The sequence below is a fragment of the Hordeum vulgare genome, chromosome 7H (genome assembly GCF_904849725.1).
Source record: "Hordeum vulgare subsp. vulgare chromosome 7H, MorexV3_pseudomolecules_assembly, whole genome shotgun sequence".
Classification (NCBI taxonomy): Eukaryota; Viridiplantae; Streptophyta; class Magnoliopsida; order Poales; family Poaceae; genus Hordeum; species Hordeum vulgare.
Window position 1 is genome coordinate 618,490,076 of NC_058524.1, and position 19,458 is coordinate 618,509,533.

At 40.3% G+C, this 19,458-nt stretch overlaps 1 protein-coding gene across 1 annotated transcript; it reads left to right on the forward strand.

Annotated features, from left to right (window-relative positions):
• Nucleotides 1-4,769: 4,769 nt before the first annotated feature.
• On the forward strand, nucleotides 4,770-5,610 carry LOC123411479 (protein H2A.5-like). The gene is made up of 2 exons (XM_045104433.1): nucleotides 4,770-5,027; nucleotides 5,129-5,610. The coding sequence occupies exons 1-2, from the start codon at nucleotides 4,854-4,856 to the stop codon at nucleotides 5,432-5,434; spliced, it is 480 nt and encodes a 159-aa protein (XP_044960368.1). The 5' UTR covers nucleotides 4,770-4,853; the 3' UTR covers nucleotides 5,435-5,610.
• The last annotated feature ends 13,848 nt before the right edge of the window (nucleotides 5,611-19,458 follow it).

Sequence of the window (19,458 nt, forward strand, 5' to 3'; positions counted from 1 at the left end):
TTTCACTTTCACGGATGACATGGTGGGTAATTTAATTAAAATTTAGTGAAATTTTTGATAACAAATGAAAATTTTAGAGAATCAATTAATGAAGAGTTTTTTAACTAATGGATGATGGGAGAGATAATTAACTTTAACTTTAGGGGCTGTTTTGACGACTGACAATAAAAAATCTGAGAGGCAATTAACAAAGAGTTCTTTTTCACTTATGGATGTCAGGCAGGATAATTTACTTAAATTTTAGGGGTAGTACCCATGGCAGAAAATTATAAGAACAATTAATGAAAAGTTTTTTTCACTAACGGGTGATAGGATGGAGCAAGTAATTATGGGCAGCTTTGGGTAGATGGATCGACAAAAAAGGGAAAAACACAACGTCTTTTATTATCAGCTATAGATATAAGTTTGTGCGGGAATTTTACTGTCCGCCTTTATGCGCGGATTGTTTCTCTACTTCTTTTCCGTCCAATGGAATTTCTCTTACGTCCTACTTTTCTTATCCATCGGTCCGCGTCATCACAGAAGTTCTGGAAAAATGAATTCCGGGAACGCACAATGCCACAACCAACTCGCCCACTTGATCTCCATATTAAAAAGTTCATCGTATATGACGAAAGTGTATCATTTATTAAAAAAAGTTCATCATATCATATATTTCTTTCTGTACAGGTTTTGTAATACATGGTTTATGTTTTATCAATATTGTCAACATTTTTTCAATTTGTAGTGAACTTTTAGTATGTTATACTTTTTATAAATACACACTGAACATTATTATATAATATATGTTGAAGAATTATATGTATATTGAACATTTTTTATATAAAATGATCTTATTTAAATATATGATGAATTGTTTTCAGTATTATAAGAATATTCATCGTACGATTATAAAATCGGTACAACCGAAGAAATATTCAGACTATATACGATGTTCAGAGCAAAGATCTTATTACTACAAAATCGTATATACTATGAACTTTTAATATACGATTTGTACTGGGATTGCTGTTTTGGATCCCGGGAGTATATGCTCCTGGGTGAACAGCAAAGCGAAAAAAATTATTAAATGTTTTCAAAAAAAATGTTTTTATAGATAATTGTATTATGTGACAAACATGCATGTCAATTTTTGTGCGATAAGGAACAGTGGTGTCTCGTCGGCCAAAAAAACATATTTGGGATGACATTTTGGGGTAACTTTTGGTGTTTAATTTATTTTTTATTTACACAAGCCAAAATGTTTAACCTTTTCGCCTCAAAATTTACAGGTAGCATTTGGATGTGACTAAGTACATAAATATTTTTTTTTCTTGATTTTGTTTTCATTTCAAACTTTTTTTGGCCCCGGAAGCATATGCTCCCGGGAGCCGGAATGCATTTCCGATTTGTACTTATGTATATAACATGTCTTAAGTGACTGTATACGATATGCACACTGTGTACGGCCCGAAGAATACCCAAGATCCAGAAAATGATAAAAGAAACAAAAAACATATGCAAAAAGAGAAACATTAAAAAAGGTTACAACATGTCTTAAGTGATTGTATAGAAACATATAGGCCTCTACTTTGTATAGAAAAAAAGGTTACAACATGTCTAAACTAATTGTATAGAAACATATGTGCCTCTAATTTGAAACAAGCAATGCAATCGCGTAGGTCATCGCGAACACTGCCTACGGCCCATCGCAGGTTCGAATCTTCCTTGTACTATTCGCAGATTTTATTTCTCTCGCAGGAATATTAGCGTAATTAAATAAAAAAGCAAGGTTTTCTTTCACATAAGAACATAACACATCAGCCACTGACAGCTGGGCCCCAACAGTCAAATACATGTTCATACACAATTTACATTTCGTTGCGGCTTGCCCCAAACATGGTACTCGCATGTTAAATATTTAAATAGTGGTAGTGATTTGTGATATGTTTTATGATGAAATTAATTAAGCTAATTGAGTGTTGTACTTTTTGGTAGTATAGATTATTAACATTGCCAAACTTAAAGATCTTTGACTTAGCATAAATCTATGACTTTTAAGTATTTTGAAGCGGAAGGAGAGTGTTTTAAACATATAACTCATATCCCTGGGTCGGAATTGAGCCTTAACTCCGAGTCACTGGTGTCAACACCATGTACTTACTTTTCACGGTCATTCCTAACTAGTGGTGGACCCAAGAATGAACAAAATAGTGCGCTAATTAAATTTTGACATGTCTGAATTATTTATATAACAATAAAATTATACGACTGGAACAATATATAATAGGTGGCACAAATGCTAATAGTGTGTCTATAACTTAGAAAATAGAAAATACATTGTCGGTAGATAAACTTCGCAATTCCTTAGGAGTTGTTGCTTAAACGCTAAAAGACATGTAGGTATGAAATATTGTAACTAAACCTGAACAAAAATTGTGTTAATTTAGCAATTTGGCGGTTCAAGGGTTTTGACAGGAGAAATGGAGGTAGACATGCAAGCGTGCAATTATTTGCTAAAGCTAATTAGGGTGATGTGACAATTGTGATGTGATGGGATAGTTGTGTGCACTCTTAAATAAAAGACGATGATAACCACCACACGTGTAGTGTGAGAAAACCCGACCAGATATCCCATGACCACAGATTGGATCATGTCACCGAATGGATGCACAAATGATGAAGCTAATGATGTCAACGAGAATCTTTTTTCTTTTTAGTTTTCATTTTTTACCTCTTAAAGAAAACTTTGATTGAAAACCCGTTTTCATCATTAAATCTGTCGCGACGAGATATTCGAAACTAGATCTCATATCGATATGTTTTGACCACTTTTTTTACATTAAAAGTTGTCATGTCTATTGCACATAAATTGCCATCATGATTACACAAAAATTGCCATGATATATTTCAACTACGTTTTCTTCTACGTTTAAAGTAAATTTTCACATGTCATAAAAAAGAATTAGGAAACTAAACTTGCCATGATGAATCACTAAAAATTGCATGATCCATAAAATAATTTTGATATGGTTCGTAAGTGAAAAGGAAACATGCCGTCAATTACTTTAAAAATGCATGATCAATGGCAATAATTTGACATGAAGTCTAAACAAAAATTGTCATGGTGAATTACTTAAATTCGCCATGATACATGCACTGAAATTTGCCATGGTTCATACAGAAAATATTTCCATGTTTAAAATACTAGAATTGTGTCAAGGTCAGAATACTAAAATTGCCATGATCTATAAACTCAATTTGCCATGATCAATTACTAAAATTTTCCAGGGTTAATTACTAAAAAAATTCATGGTCAATTAATAAAAAATGCCGTGAAAAGTAGTTGAAATACATAGGTAGATTTAAATATAGAAGAAAAAACTAGATGAAACATGTTGTGGTAACTTCATTGTAAATACTATGGCAACTTCACTGTTACCATCATGGGAACTTTTGGCCCCAAAAAAATAGGTCATCGAAGTATATATATATATATATATATATATATATATATGGGATCTAGTCTAGAAGATCTTGTCAAGACGGATTTAATCATGAAAATGTAAGTTTAATTGAATAGATAAAACATTTTTAATTCCAAAAAACCAAAAAAATTCCGCTGATGTTATATTTTGATGTGACAAGATGGATGGTTATGGAGGCGTGTTATTGTGATAACTTTGTTAAAAAATGCAATAATACTTGCTAAAACTACCCATATCTAATAAAAAAATAAAAGCTTTCAAATCAACAAAATATTAACTGAATAAAAATAGAATTATACATAGAAATGTCATTTCGAACAAAAAATGAAGGATGGGCACCCATGCATGATTTGGAATTATTACATGCATACACTAATGCAAAAGCAATTGTAATTTATATTTTAAATGCATGGTTTGTTTATGTACGAGAACTGCATGGTTTGCTTATGTACGAGAACTAAATTCATGGCATAGAGGGCGTTGAGGTGGACTGTATGCATGTTCAGAGAAGACTTAAATGCATTGCTTAGTGCGGACCTTGAGGCGGACACTTCGGAAATCCAATTCGGCTCTTGAAAGCAAATGCTCCGGCGCACATTTTTTTTTTCAAATGTCAACTAAGTTTGAAAAGGAATATATGAGTTCATTGTGACACTCAAATACTCGAATGGTACCTGCAATTTTTTGTGGAAAATTAAGCTTTTTGATATGTGCAAAAAAATAATAATCCAACGCCAAATGTTACCTCCAAATATTACTCTTAATGGTCCTTCAAAGATCTTGTCACTATTCCGATCTGCATTTTAGTTGATTATATTTGACATATTTGAATGTGTGAAGACGAAGCTGCTAGATCTTTTTGTTCTTGATAGTTGGAAAAATGTGCAATTATTTTTCGGTTGATTATCAATGTTCATCTTGTAAATGCATCCAATGTATACATTGAGATGTGCATGTTGATCGTTTATGATTACATTACAAAATAGCAGCCAAACAACATATATAGTATGACATGCATCGCACCAAATAAAATTAAACCTAGCTAGCCGGGGTGGGGAGGAGATTGTACAGAAACAGCATTTCAATTCGTTTTCAACCGAACGAAATGAGATCGAATGTGCCAAACAAGCCGTGAATGAATGAATAGGGCCCACCCAAATTTCGAATTTCGTTTCCCACAGCTAGAAACGAGGAAAGGAAGGAAAAGGAGAAGAGGAAATTCCGTGCGTTCTGATTGGTGAATTGGACCCTCCCACAGATCGCGCGCCCCCGCCTATAAAACCCGCCCATCCAATCCGCCAATCCAAGCAGCGAGCGCAATCCGATCCAGCGCCGCCGCCGCCGCCGCCGCCAAACCCTCCTGCTCACGTCGCCGTAGAGGAGAAGATGGCCGGGTGGAAGGGCCAGAGGAAGAAGGCCGTGACGCGATCCGTCAAGGCCGGGCTCCAGTTCCCGGTCGGCCGCATCGGGCGCTACCTCAAGCAGGGCCGCTATGCGCAGCGCATCGGGTCGGGCGCCCCCGTCTACCTCGCCGCCGTCCTCGAGTACCTCGCCGCCGAGGTAAGCGGTCGTCGATCTTCACCGTCCGGCCCATTTTCTTCTCGTGCTCGCCTCACCACCAGATGATGACCGATTTCGTTTGTGGGGTTGGGCGTCTGCAGGTCCTGGAGCTGGCCGGCAACGCGGCCAAGGACAACAAGAAGACCCGCATCATCCCGCGCCACCTGCTGCTCGCGATCCGCAACGACGAGGAGATCGGCAAGCTGCTCACCGGCGTCACCATCGCCCACGGCGGCGTGCTGCCAAACATCAACCCCGTGCTGCTCCCCAAGAAGACCGCCGAGAAGGCCAACAAGGAGTCCAAGTCGACCAAGAAGAAGAAGAAGGCCGCCGCGGAGTCCCCCGAGAAGGCTGCTGAGGACACCGCCACGGCGACCGAGGAAACCGCCGCCGCCGATGAGGAGTAGCGAGCCTATAGGCTCCATGCATAGGATCGGATCGTGTCGATGAGTTGCGTCCTGTATGTAATGTTGTTTCATGGTTGTCCTTGTCTGTAGTATCGCTTGATCGATCCGGGCGTCTTGCTGAACTGTTTCGCCTCCATTCAGTCTTTACCATGTCATGAATCTGATCCTTCCGCGTTGTGCTCATCTCATCTGGATCTTGATGCTGCATGGATCTATTTACTCGTTATGACGGTTTGGTAAATTTCACCAGGTTACTTGTTAATTTGTTATTGTGGGTGATCCCTCAGTAAATACATCCATCCGGGTCAGAGGCAATGCGCAGGAAATGTTGTAATATACTCCCTCTGAACGTTTAGATACACTGTTATATTTGTTTACGGAGGGAGTATATGTTTTGACCCTTTTTCGTGTTGGATCAGTGAGCGAATGGAGTTGTCATGTCACTGATTGATGCCTTCGGCGATGAAAGTATTTGGGTGCTTTGTAACAGGAACATACAGTTGCAGTATGCAAACAACGGATGATCTATAGATGATGATGATATACGTGAGTAATTCCAACACATGATGAGCATACGTAATACTCTCTGCATTTGCATGATCACCAGTCCATATGTCAAGTTCTGTATTTGACTTCTGGTCAACTTCAAATACTTCCTGCTTTCGGAAATATTTTTCATAGAAATGGATGTATCTAAATGCATTTTAGTCCTAGATACATCCATTTTTATATATTTGTGTGACAAGTAATTCTGGATGGAGGGAGTAGATTATAGTATCTTATGGTTTTTTTAGGTTGCCATTGAAAGCAGGTTGTGACTTTTCTAACTGAAAAACAGAGCTACGCCTGATCGATAAGCTATTTCTTTTCCATATTAGCACGGGTACAAGAAACAACTTATGCCCACGATCTTCAAGCTTTGGTATATATGGAATGAAGTCCGAGGGTAAGCAACAATATATTAAGGGGAAGCGCTAGGCATTAGACTATAGGCATGTTGCATCTATAAGACTAGGTATATATGCACCGTCGTATTAGGACCATGAGATCCATCCGATTAGATGGGAGGTGCCCCTTGAGAGTTGTTTAATAGCTGTAATTAAGCGGTTGTACGTACGCAATAAGTGCCTCTGAACGCACGACGCACGCCTGAAGGTTTTTTGATGGCATTGTCATGTTAGCTAACCATTTTTTGGTACTAGGTTAATTGAAAGCCTTATGCTGAACGAGAATGGGGGTTCTAGCTAATCGTGATGTGCACGCATGAGAGACTTCTCTGACGGTGCATGGTGCCCATGATTTGTGTTTATGCCGTCGAGTACCACATGCCACATCGCGTTGCCGCACAGTTTGGTAAGGCACAACATACCCCACTAGACCATCGCATCGACACCGGTGGCTTGGACATACACATGTGAGTGCATTGTTTTTATATTTCCGTGTTTTTGTTTTGATGTTTTACATACATTTGTTAATGATGTTTTATGTTCTTTCCTACGCCTTGAAGTATGAGCAGACAGAAGCCGATCGTAGACTGGGGAGAGACACATGTCAAATACGTCCAGCAATGGAACGAACGACAAGGTCGCAAAGATCGGGAGAGAAGAGTGCTCGACTGGGATGACTACGAGGCGCACGGGTTGTGGTACGACGATGGCAACAAGTATAGTCTGTGCCCGAGGCCCCAATGAAGGACAGAAGATATCGAAGATCTTTATGATGATGGCTTCGATAATGAAGCCTACAATGACGGCATCAGAGAGCTAAAAGGCGGATTTAGGGAGTATGCACCCCTCATGAACAGAATTGTAAGTTGTGTTTATCTGTTTTCAACCTGTGGTTTGATGAAATATATATTTTAGTGAGTGTGACTCATTTATTGTTTTATAGTCTTTGGAGCTGAAGAAAAGCATTTTTCAAGCCTCGGATACGTTAAGTTCTATCCACGGGACTCGAGATAGTGAGAACAAGTTGAGGGTATCAATGAAGGTAACATCGAGCCTATGCATTCTTTCTTATGGACATTTTCTTTTGTAACGATGAGCTTGATCCCTGTTGTAGAAGATTGTCAAAAAATGTCGCAAGTTGGTGGGCCTCCTTGGGTGTGCTACATCCTCTGTTCAAGAAGATGAAGAGGAAGAAGATGAAGAGGAATAACACTTCGATGATGAAGTAGAAGAACAACACTTCGAGGATGAAGCAGAAGAAGATGTAGAGGAAGAAGACGACGAGGAACGAGCAGAAGAGATTGAGGTAGAACAGAGCAATGAAGAAGAGGTGTACGACGATGATGACGGACCTCCACCAACTCAGACAACCCAACTAGAGAAGAGGAAGGCACCAAGAAAGGATTGGAAAAGTTCACGGCCGTTTCAGAGAGCCCGTCCACGTCAGAGCAAGAAGACGGCTATCGAGACACGTTCAAAGCACAATGAGGACCGTACCTCCAAGAGGGCTAGGAGCAAGTGAAACTATGCATGTGGGAAACATGTTGAAACTATGTGTTGAAACTATTTACCTTAGCTATGTGTGAAAACATGTTCAAACTATGTGTGAAACTATGTGTTGAAACTGTGTTGAAACTATTTACCTTAGTTATGTTCAAACTATGTGTTGAAATATTGCTCTGTCCAAAAATGATGGCAACAAATTGGAGGTTACAAAAGCCTTGTGATAACACCATACCGCCATGTGCCATGGCGGTAGGCTCCTTACCGCCATGCCCCGTGGCGGTAGGATGTGCGACCTTACCATAATTTTCCTGGCTTTTCAGGTTACAGAACGTGTCAGCTCTAATTTTAAAAACCTGCCGTCAGAGAAGGTGGTGGTAGGATACTAATCCACGTCAGTAGCCGTCTGGCCTAACGACAACTTACCGCCAAAGGGTTTGGTGGTAGCCTGTGTAAACCTACCGCCGTAGGCTCTGGCGGTAGAGAAATGGTCAGATCCGATTTTTTTAAACAGGGTCAGATCCGGCTAAACTTAATCAAAAAGGTCAAAACAGTGAATTTTGCCACCTTGATCCACACCGAATAAACACAAGAAGAGGCCCATGACACACACTCAGACACTAACGAAAACCTACACAAGCAAACCGCATAGTTATATACTGGCACAATGTGGTACCAAGCACGGGTACCTAAAGTGTCTAAGAACCTTGATGTATTTTGTTTGTTATGTCTGATGTGCTATGTACTTACGGTGAATCAATATAGTAGATCATATTATTTTTGAAATAAATAAACAAATAAGGTGGAGTCTTGGAAGGGCCATGCGACACAGATCTGAATCACGCCATGACAATTGTGGGCAATGACACTGCCGAAGAGACTGTTATGATGAGCCCCCCGGTCAAGTACTAGTTCCTAAAGAGTCACGTCACCAGAAGCGTGGGATGAAGATGGTTTCTTCAGGATCCAGCAGGCCGACGAGGCCAACAACAGGGTCTGCGGAGTCGTGATGAAGACGGCCTACCCGGTCGGTCTGTAGCAACTTTAACTATTGTAGCACTACTGATGATGAAGAATGGAATTACTATAGTAAGTGTAATTAGATGGATAGAACATCGTGGATTTTGAGTTACGGATCAAAAAATTCTTTTTTCTTTAGCTTTTTTGCAGGAAACATAATACATAAATTCGGATGTACGTTGTTTTGTAGAGTGAGAAATTCTGGTCTGCTACAGCATGTCCCGCGAGATAAAATTCGAGCACTATAGGCGGGAAAAGTAGTAAATGTTACGTATGTAAAAGTAGTAAAATGAATGACATATTCATATTCTTTAGTGACAGCGATGCTATTTTCAGCACCAATTATAGTGCATGCAGATGTTGTCAACTTAGTATTGAATCCGTTGTAGCTTGTAAGAAACATTTAAACCAAAAACATGTAAAGAATCTTGTGAATAGTTCTTTGTACATGAATGTTTATATGATTTTTTCTTATCTAACCATACACTGCGAATCACTATCAAGATATTTAAGATATTTGTGAGACATGGGGTTAGAGATATATACCAAGATATTTTAGTATATTCAAATATACATGATCAAACACACATATACACACTAATGGATATAAATATACTCTATACAATTGATGCAATTGACAAAAAGATTTCCAAGGCATTTTTTATTTCTTTTTCATTTAAGAGTATTGTGTGTTAAAATCTTGTTAAGAGACAAACAATCAGAACATAAGAAAATTAGCACTTTTTTAACACAAAACACCTTAAATTTAGCAACAAGCAAGTGTCTTTTTTTACTTATCTACATTTCATTTCTATAACAAAGAGTACATTATTCATATTAGCAACATCATCATATTATTAATTATATAAAAATTATAAAAATAGACGATCATGAAGATTATTGTAGGATGGTGTTAATAAGTTATAGCGAAGTATAAAAGTTTTTGTATAAATAGGTTCATTTGTATAGAAATGGAGAACTCCAAATTTTATTAACCTGTGTTACCTAAATTTAAAATGATTTCAGGTCATATGTTACATCTTTGATGGTGTGAACAAATATATTTTAGGTTTTCCCCATAAAATTAAATATGTCATGACATATTAATCCCCTCCATATATTGTTTTATTTTATTTATTCCATCTTCTGTTATTTAACATCCCCTCCACGAGTAAGTATGCACATGCAACGCACGTATAACCCCAAAAATTTAACTATATAAACATCTCGTAAAGCAAAGTACAAGAAGGTTTTTACAAGAGCTACTGGAGTTACTCATATACTATATTAACATTTCATTATCAAAACACATTAAAACACGTCCAAAACAACTGGATTAATAAACCAAACATCAAGTGCATACAAAGATTGAGCTCATTTGAATGTTTATGTGAAAGTCAGTAAATTAAACATTGTAATATAAAACTAACAACATGCATGAAAACCTGAAATCGGTGGTTCAAAGTTACAAAATCAACTCATGAATAATATCCAATGAAGTAATTGGCATGGTAACCTGGACATCCAAGCACACACCATGTACGATGTGGGGGCATGGAGTACATTGGCCACACGGTGTGGTATTAGAATAATAAGCCAAAGTATTCTAATCAACAATACTTGCAATGAATTGGTCATATATATGCTATTTTATTTAAACACATACATACCAAGAAAATGTCCGCAATCTGGTAACACGACCAAAGCATTAACGCTCTAAATTCATGTTGAAACTTCACAAACAAAACTCGGCTCTATCTTGGCAATTCTGGTTCATCCAGATTTAGGAGAGTATAATCTATTAATAGAACACAACACAATTAGCATCATAAACTTTCAACATATCTTTTTATTTCAAAACATGATGTAATCTATATTAAATTATCAACAAGTCAGAAATTAGAGAAGAGTAATAGTTAAGCAAACAACTTAAATACATGGGGAATTTCTCTATACACATTCTCAGAAAGTACCATATTGATCAACTTGTGGCACTAAGGTGTTTAGGTGCAACTGCATATTTTGTCTACACCCCAAGGAAACAATGCTATTGTTTGGCCTAGATCCTCCCACTTCATGTTTTGAGCAATAAATATTCTATTCAAATCTAGCAAAATACTTGGAGAGAGTAGAGCACCTTATGAGCATAAGTCGCCAACCAACTCATACAGAAGTACAACCAATTGAACAGTCAAGAACAGTAGAAACATCCGAGCATGAGCTATAGAGTAGAGCATCACGAAAGCCTATGTAACCTCTTTGAACCGCCGCATATGTGCCCCTTTCGGTCGTCCCGTGCACTCTTAAAGTCTTAATTGACGCCCCAAGGCCGCTGCGGCCGTGGTCTCCCTCACCTCTCTGGCTCCCCTTACTTGCAAAACCTGCAATCACCAAGACATCAAATACTTGCAGCAATAGAGCATCACATTTTCCATTATATATCATTGGCTCATCTCATATTGCCTAAGTCTACATGGATAGTGTTAGAGCTATGTAAAAATCAGGGGGGTTGTGGCCTCACCAATTTTGTACCAAACTGTGAATAAATATTTTGTAGGAAGGGTTTAGGTGAGATTTTTATAGCACTTTACACCCTCAAACACTCAGGTTTTAGCCTTGGCCCCTCCAGCAGTTTCTACGTAGCTCCGCCACTAACATGGACCAGTCAAATAATGATATCCTATGAAAGACAAGCCTAAACCAGTTCAAAGAAAGGCAAAGAACCTTCAGGTTCTGTACCAACAATGGGATTGCTCCTATTTTTGATACGGTACAGGCATGGAAAAGATGCAGCCGATGGGTGGCCTGAAGATGATAGCGACACGACAGCCAGCATCGTCGAGGCGGTCATAGAGAGTCGGGGGCATATAGGTGGTGTCAGGTGTGGTCGTAAGAGCTCTGTTGTTGAAGTACGCATTTTCCACATCGAAGCTGTCGGCGCACACAACAAACACGCTGTAGGCTAGGATCAAGGAGGGACGAATTTAGGGGGGACGAGGGGGCTAGACCCCCTAATAAATTGATTCTTCTACTATGATTGTAATAGTTGCAGTCAAAAAAATCACTTTATATGAATTTTGTCCCCTTCATGAACAAACTTGCCCCTCTATGCATGAATGTTGGCTCCGTCTGAAGAGACATACATCACTGGTGTGTGCATGCTAGTTGTTTTTCGCCTGCATGAATTCCCACGTCACCGCTCACTGATAACAAGTCTATTTCTGATATAACAAGACTGAGGAACGAATTTCGGTGTCGCCGCACACTACAACACAAACAGTTAACAAGTCTATTTCTGATGTCAATTTCAATTCCATGCTCTCAACAACATCTTATAGGAAAATAACAGCAACTTAAAGCCTAGGTGTATATGCACCACACTCAGTAGCCACCACTACAACACTCAGTAGCTAGAATAACGGAATATCATGAATTAACATAGATTATTCATAACAAATGGGAATAACTGAGAGGAGGAGAACAGGCTTACCATCAGTTTTGTCTTTGGCCGTAGCAGGCTAGCAGCGAGCCAGAGAGGATGTCAGCAACAACAAATCAGTGAAGCATGCTTCGCATCCACACACACGAGCTGCAGGTAAACCTCCACATCTGCAATTGTTACCATGAGCATAATTTGTGAAGTGTTGCTCAAACATCCAAGAATCGAAACAGTAAGACCCAAGAAAACAATACATGAACAATTTCATAGGACACTCGGTATTGTGTAAATATCACCAACTTCTGCATGAATCTTAAAGAAATGCACCCATGATAGTACATAAAACAATATGGCTATGTCGTATACTCTCATCGAGAATCAATGTTATAGTTGACACCAAATAGAAAACAACAAATGCCATCATTTTCTGCCCCTTCCTCTTCCTATCCATCCTCTTTCCCTCCACTAGCAACACTGCCACGCCATGACTAAGGTAATAGTGCCAGTGCAGCCGTCCCGGGACGTTCCACTGCACCATTCCACTTCTCCGCTATTGCGCACTTGCGACGCGGTAAGCGCTAATCAATGGTCAACAATGGGCATTAATTGGCTCAGGGCTCAAATGCCAGCTATTCAATTTTTCCTTTCCTCATGCACCACGGTCACTCCAAGTAATCAAGGTGTCGGCCTCGTGCCTACACATACATGTATAATCGTTTCTACAACTAATCAAGGTAGGGAGGGTAGGGTGGCCGTGACAATGGTCATGGTCGCCTAAGTTTTACCATGGAAAACAAACACCATGATTCTTGACGCCTTACTTCATGGGAATGATTGAGAGGGAGACATGTCATTGTCGCTACCTTGCAGATACCGATGGATGGGAGCTGCTGGCAGCAGCAAGAATGACATGGGAGGGAGAAGACTTGTGGGGGATCTCAAACCGGAAAGGATCTGCCGATGGAGGACTCAAGCGTGGCTTTGTTCATCGGCGGTTGACCCACGTGGGTCCACGTCTCTAGCAAATAGTCTGCTGGCAGAACTTTTAATCCGAGGCGTTCATTTTTGTGGCAGATTCTTGGGGTAATATGGACTGTTAGATGTGATTTAGTGGGACTCATCGGACGTCTCGGGTAATCCTGTGTATAGTTTTTGGTGTGTTTATAGGATAATTTAAGTTTGCTCTTTTACTAGAGATAGAGATGACGAAGGACCTCGCTAGACATCACAAATGTGTTATCAGGAATATTATTGCAAAAATATATGACAAATGTGAAGAAAACATGGAGATCAAAAAATCATTTGCTAACAACTCAGGTTTCCTAATGTGTAAGAAGGGAGATGGATCACATGTATTTTTGAGTAATGACCATTGCGCGGAATAGCAGGATCAGGAGGTCTCGTACATAAGAGTATTAGGGGACAATACAAAACACAAGCTTGAAGTGTGTATTACCGGACCTTGACACCGACAATATGATTTTCTTAGTAAATGATATTCGTCAAACTACAATCTTCAACCCTTGGTTTTCACTAGTGAGGCAACTGATGACGGTACACCTCTTGCTATCATGGGCTATTAGTGTCCCACAATTGGAGATCATCAAAAGGTCCTGGTATTGAGACGATTGTTCTTTCCTGGCATCCTTAAGTAAGTGGTGATTGTTTTGCTACGTTTTATTTTCTTAAATAGAGTTGTCGTGTGAAGAATAGAAATCAAATTGTTAATATTTTTGTCACACACACACACACACATATATATATAGGGAAATAATATGGGACACAAACGTGACTGGGCACCTAGAGCACTAGCCGTGCGAACAATCCGTCATCCTGAACAATCCGTCATCCTACTAATGCATATCGGCTTTTTGGTTGCTACAAACCATTAACAACATTCAATAGCCTGTCTTAAATATTGTATGCATCTTAATTTACTATGATTCTCACCTTCCAAATATTATTGCATGGGCATAAATTATCCTCTATCATAAGTTTTTGTGAGTGTATGATACCTTCTAATTTTCTTAGAACATTTACATTGAGTCACAAGTTTCGGTATGGACGTTATATTCTATCCCAGCAAAAAATGGACATTTAGCCTACTACCTCCGTCCTGCTTTATTAGTCCCCCTGTATATCCAAAAATGAATTATATACCACAAAAATAGTATAATTAAAACCCTGCCATGATTTGGTTGGTAAATAGTATTTAACCATATTTTTTATATTCTTCCATGACAACGCACGGGTGACCTACTAGTCTTTACCTATTAATAAAGCACATATTGCTTCTGTGGTACGTCATTAAAATTGCCTCTAATGTTGTATTAAATTACCCACTATGCCACCCATAAGTGGAGGAACGATTCGATTTTCGAATCTGTCAAAGTTACCGTCCGTATCAGTACTAAAAAGACGAGGCGAGACCTTCGAAAGCAACAACAGCTAGCTTGGCTTATTGGTTTTAGTGCCGCTACTCCATCCAGGAATCCCAGGTTTGATTCCTGAACAACACCTTTTTCATCGGATTTTCTGTTTTATTATTTCAATTTGTTTGTTGCCTTCTTTTAATTAATTCGGAACTTTTCAAAATTCCAATTTTAAAAGTTTCGAGTTTTGAAAAACTGTTTGCATATAATAAAAGAATCCACAATTTTCAAAAATATATTCTTTTATTTAATTCGAAACTTTTCAATATTCCAATTTTAAAATTTTCGAGTTTTGAAAAAATGTTTGCATATTATAAAAGAATCCACAATTTTCAAAAATATATTCAGAAAATATAGAACGTTCATGATTTGAAAATGATCATGTATTCAAAACATAGAAAAAATGTTCAGGAAATCATAAAATGTCTAGAAATTCAAAAGAAGGATCAGGAAATCATAAATTGTTTGCGGAATTCAAAATTGTTTATGATTTTCAAAAAACAGTTTGCATATTATAAAATAATTCACAACTTCGACAAATATATTCTGGAAAATATAAAATGTTTCTTATTCAATTTATTTTTCTTCTATAAATTAATTCAGAATTTTTCAAAATTCTGTATTTAAAAGGTTTTGAGTTTTGGAAAAACGAATCATGAAATCATAAAATGTTTGGTAATTTAAATAAATTTTCAGGAAAACATAAAATGTTCACGGACTAAAAAATGTTGATGATTTTAAAGAACTGTTCCGATATCGTAAAAGAATTCACAATTTCGAAAAATATATTCATCCAATATAAAACATTCAAGATTTTGAAAATGATGATGTATTCAAAACATATCCATGAATTCAAAGAAAATGTGTGTGAAGTTTTATAAAATGTTACAAAAATTGATAACATGGACACCGGGGCCATCATCAACGAGGATGGCAAAAAATAAATAAGTGGTAATATGATGGGCCATCGTGGGCCATCGTGGTAAAATAGAAAAATAGAGAACACTCATATGTCAGGATATTGAGCCATACTTATTTCGCTACGACGTAATATTTTTATTTACCGTTGCAACGCACAGGAGTGTAAACCAAATAGAGTGCATTTAATACTCCATGACAGAATAGCCTTTTTACAACACGCAATCATCAAATAAGCAAGCGCACTCCCCCCCCCCCCCCCCCCAATTTCTAGCCGTTGATGAACATACGATCTCCAACAGCTCCTCCTCGACCATCATGTTTACCTAAGGAAAGCAATGGCATTTGCACCATCTACGGGGCTATTCTTCCTTTTCCTCCAGGCTCACACCTATAAAGCGGATTCGGACCTGCAAATGCACTTGCAAGCTTAAGGCCTTTGCATAGCTCCTCCAGAATGATAGACCCAGCACCACTGGCATGCTTCTTAGGCATAACTTTCAATGTCACTGAGGATTCGAAACCAGGGATTGTCTTTTCTGGAGCTGCCCCTTCAACACCTTATATGTGGAGTGCCGTTGAACTGTTTATATGTGGACACCAACTCAGGTACACATAATCTTCTTTGATTGGCCATGACCCACTTCCCCCTTGATTGCCTCCCCCAACCCCAACCCCTTGCGGTCACTCTATATTGACCGTGTAGATACCTTCTTGTAAGGTTTAATAAAAAGGAAATAAGGAAGGGTGACAGAGAAGAAATAAAGGAAAAACGGACACGAGGTGACAGAAAAAGGAAAATGATGCGCACGGTAAAAGAAATGAAGGGGGCTGAAGGAATACATATTAAAATAATTGATGCACAGATACTTTGAACTTTTTAGCTTCGTGGAAAAGATGGAGAAATATAATCAAATATCAAATATGTTTTATAATGGTAAAAAAAGTCACACAATGTTGCTTGGTGTGCATGGAGATTTTTATTAACAATATGTTGTCTATACATCCGTTGCAACGCACGAACCCTTTTGGTAGTTTTTTCCAACTGTCTAAGAGCATCTCCAAGAGCATACCCATATTTTGGGTAGCCAAAACCATTATGGGTAGAGGAGAGATAAGGTTTAGGTATCAAAAAAAATTCTACTTTTCAAGCTTACCCGTATTTGGATACCCAAAACTTGATAGCCCATTCTTTGTGCTTCTAGTTCTATTTGTGCAAATGCAACCGAATCACAAATACAATCAATTCAAACGTGCTAAATTAAAATTCTCAAATTGTCAAACAAATAGTGCATATTACAACACAATGTTCATCAAATCAAACACAAATGTTCAACGAAACCGAATTAGCAACCGAAATACAAAGTCAAGTGTCTTGTTCTCCATTCCACTTCCACCACTCCTCGATGAGATCTTCTTTTAGTTGTCGATGATTATCTGCATATCTGATTTCATGATGAACTTGAAGGAAGTGACTCACGCGGTCAGCACGCCTACGAGGATTCACCACCCGTCCCATAAAGTCGTAGTGGTGATCAAAATCTTGACCACGCCCGTTCTCGATGATCATATTGTGCAATATCACACAAGCCGTCATGATCCTCCCTAGGGTTTTTTTGTCCCAAAACCTAGCCGGTCGACGAACAATAGCAAATTGGGCTTGCAGAATCCCAAATGCCCTCTCCACACCCTTTCTAGCGGCTGCTTGAGCACTATGAAAACGAGATTGTTTCTTACCTTGACGGTTAGGAATGGGATTGACAAATGTTGCCCATTGTGGATAAATCCCATCTGCAAGATAATATCCCTTCGTGTACTTGTGTCCATTCAACTCATACTCAATCTCTGGCGCTTCTCCATTGGCCAAGCTTGCAAACAATGGAGATCTGTTGAGCACATTGATATCATTTAGTGATCCGGGCAAACCGAAATAGGCATGCCAAAACCATGTCTCCTCATCTGCAACAGCCTCAAGTATGATGGTTGGATCCTTGACATGTCCGGTAAATTTCCCATGTCATGCCGCTGGACAATTCTTCCACCTCCAGTGCATGCAATCAACCGAGCCAAGCATCCCTGGGAACCCTCTTTGAGCATTCAACGCTAAAAGCCTCTCCGTGTCTTGAGCATTGGGTGCTCTCAAGTATTTTTGGCCAAAGCACTTGATAATTACTTTTCCAAACCGTCTCAAGCAGAAGATGGCCGTGCTCTCGACCATTGCAAGATGATCATCTACCAAATCAACAGGTATTCCATAAGCCATAATCCGTATAGCTGCGGTCACCTTCTGCAATGTGCTATGACCCAACAAGCCCATGCAACTCCTTCTTTGCACGAAGTAGTTGTCATGTTGACAAATTACCCCGCAAATATATTGGAACAAGTCTGTGCTCATCCGAAACCGCCGGTGAAAGTAACGTTCAGGAAATACCTAGGGTCTAACCGGAAGTCCAAAGTAGTCCAACATGATGCGTTCATGGCCTTCTTGCCTTCACCTACGAAGCACCTCACGCCCGACACGAGAGCCTTCATTCTTGGGCCGCTTGTTTTGCTCCATGTCCATCATCATGAGCAAAGCTAGCTCCTCATCTTCATCCCACTCTTCTTCTTCCTCCGATGATGAACCGTTGCTCAATTCATCCTCAAATCGAACCATATAGAAAAATAGATAGCAAGCAAACCGTCAAACACCTTGCGGGCGGCGGCGGCGATTTGCGCCGGCGAGGGCGGCGGGGACACGGCGGCTGTCGGGGACGTGGGGAAGGAGGCGGTGAGGACTTTGGGCAAGCGGACGCGGTCGCATGCTGCTCTTCCTGCCGCCGCGGTGAGGTCGTCGGCTGCCGCACGAGCTTGGCGCTGCGTGAGCTCGCCGCTGCCGGCCGAGGCGGGGTGGAGGTCCTGGAGGCGGGGCGGAGGTCCAGGAAGCGTGCTGGAGGTCGGGGAGGCGGAGGGAGAGTCGTCGGCGCCGAGAATCGGCCGCCCCGCGCCGGGCGGCGGGCCTCGATACGGCGGAGGGGCGGCTCGATGCGGCGGCGTCCGTGCTCGCCGGTGGCCGGAGGAGGGAGGCGGGGGTCTGGGAGGGGTCGGGGACGTCGCGGACGGAGCGCCGATGGCCGGAGGGGGTGGCGGCGGCGCGACGGCGAGGTCGTGGAGGCGGCGGTGCGGAAGTTTCCGCTCAGGCAGTTGGCTACTCCCGCGCAGATTTTGGGTCGGATGGGTATTTGCCCTCAAAGACCCAAATATGCCAATTCTGAGCTAAATTTTGGGTAGTGACCCAAAAAAAATTATGTGTGGACCAGTTTTGGGTATGCTCTTGTGTTGGGAAACGTCGCATGGGAAACAAAAATTTTCCTACGCGCACGAAGACCTATCATGGTGATGTCCATCTACGAGAGGGGATGAGTGATCTACGTACCCTCGTAGACCGTACAGCAGAAGCGTTAGAGAACGCGGTTGATGTAGTGGAACGTCCTCACGTCCCTCGATCCGCCCCGCGAACAATCCCGCGATCAGTCCCACGATCTAGTACCGAACGGACGGCACCTCCGCGTTCAGCACACGTACAGCTCGATGATGATCTCGGCCTTCTTCATCCAGCAAGAGAGACGGAGAGGTAGAAAAGTTCTCCGGCAGCGTGATGGCGCTCCGGAGGTTGGTGATGACCTTGTCTCAGCAGGGCTTCGCCCGAGCTCCGCAGAAACGCGATCTAGAGGAAAAACCGTGGAGGTATGTGGTCGGGCTGCCGTGGAAAAGTCGTCTCAAATC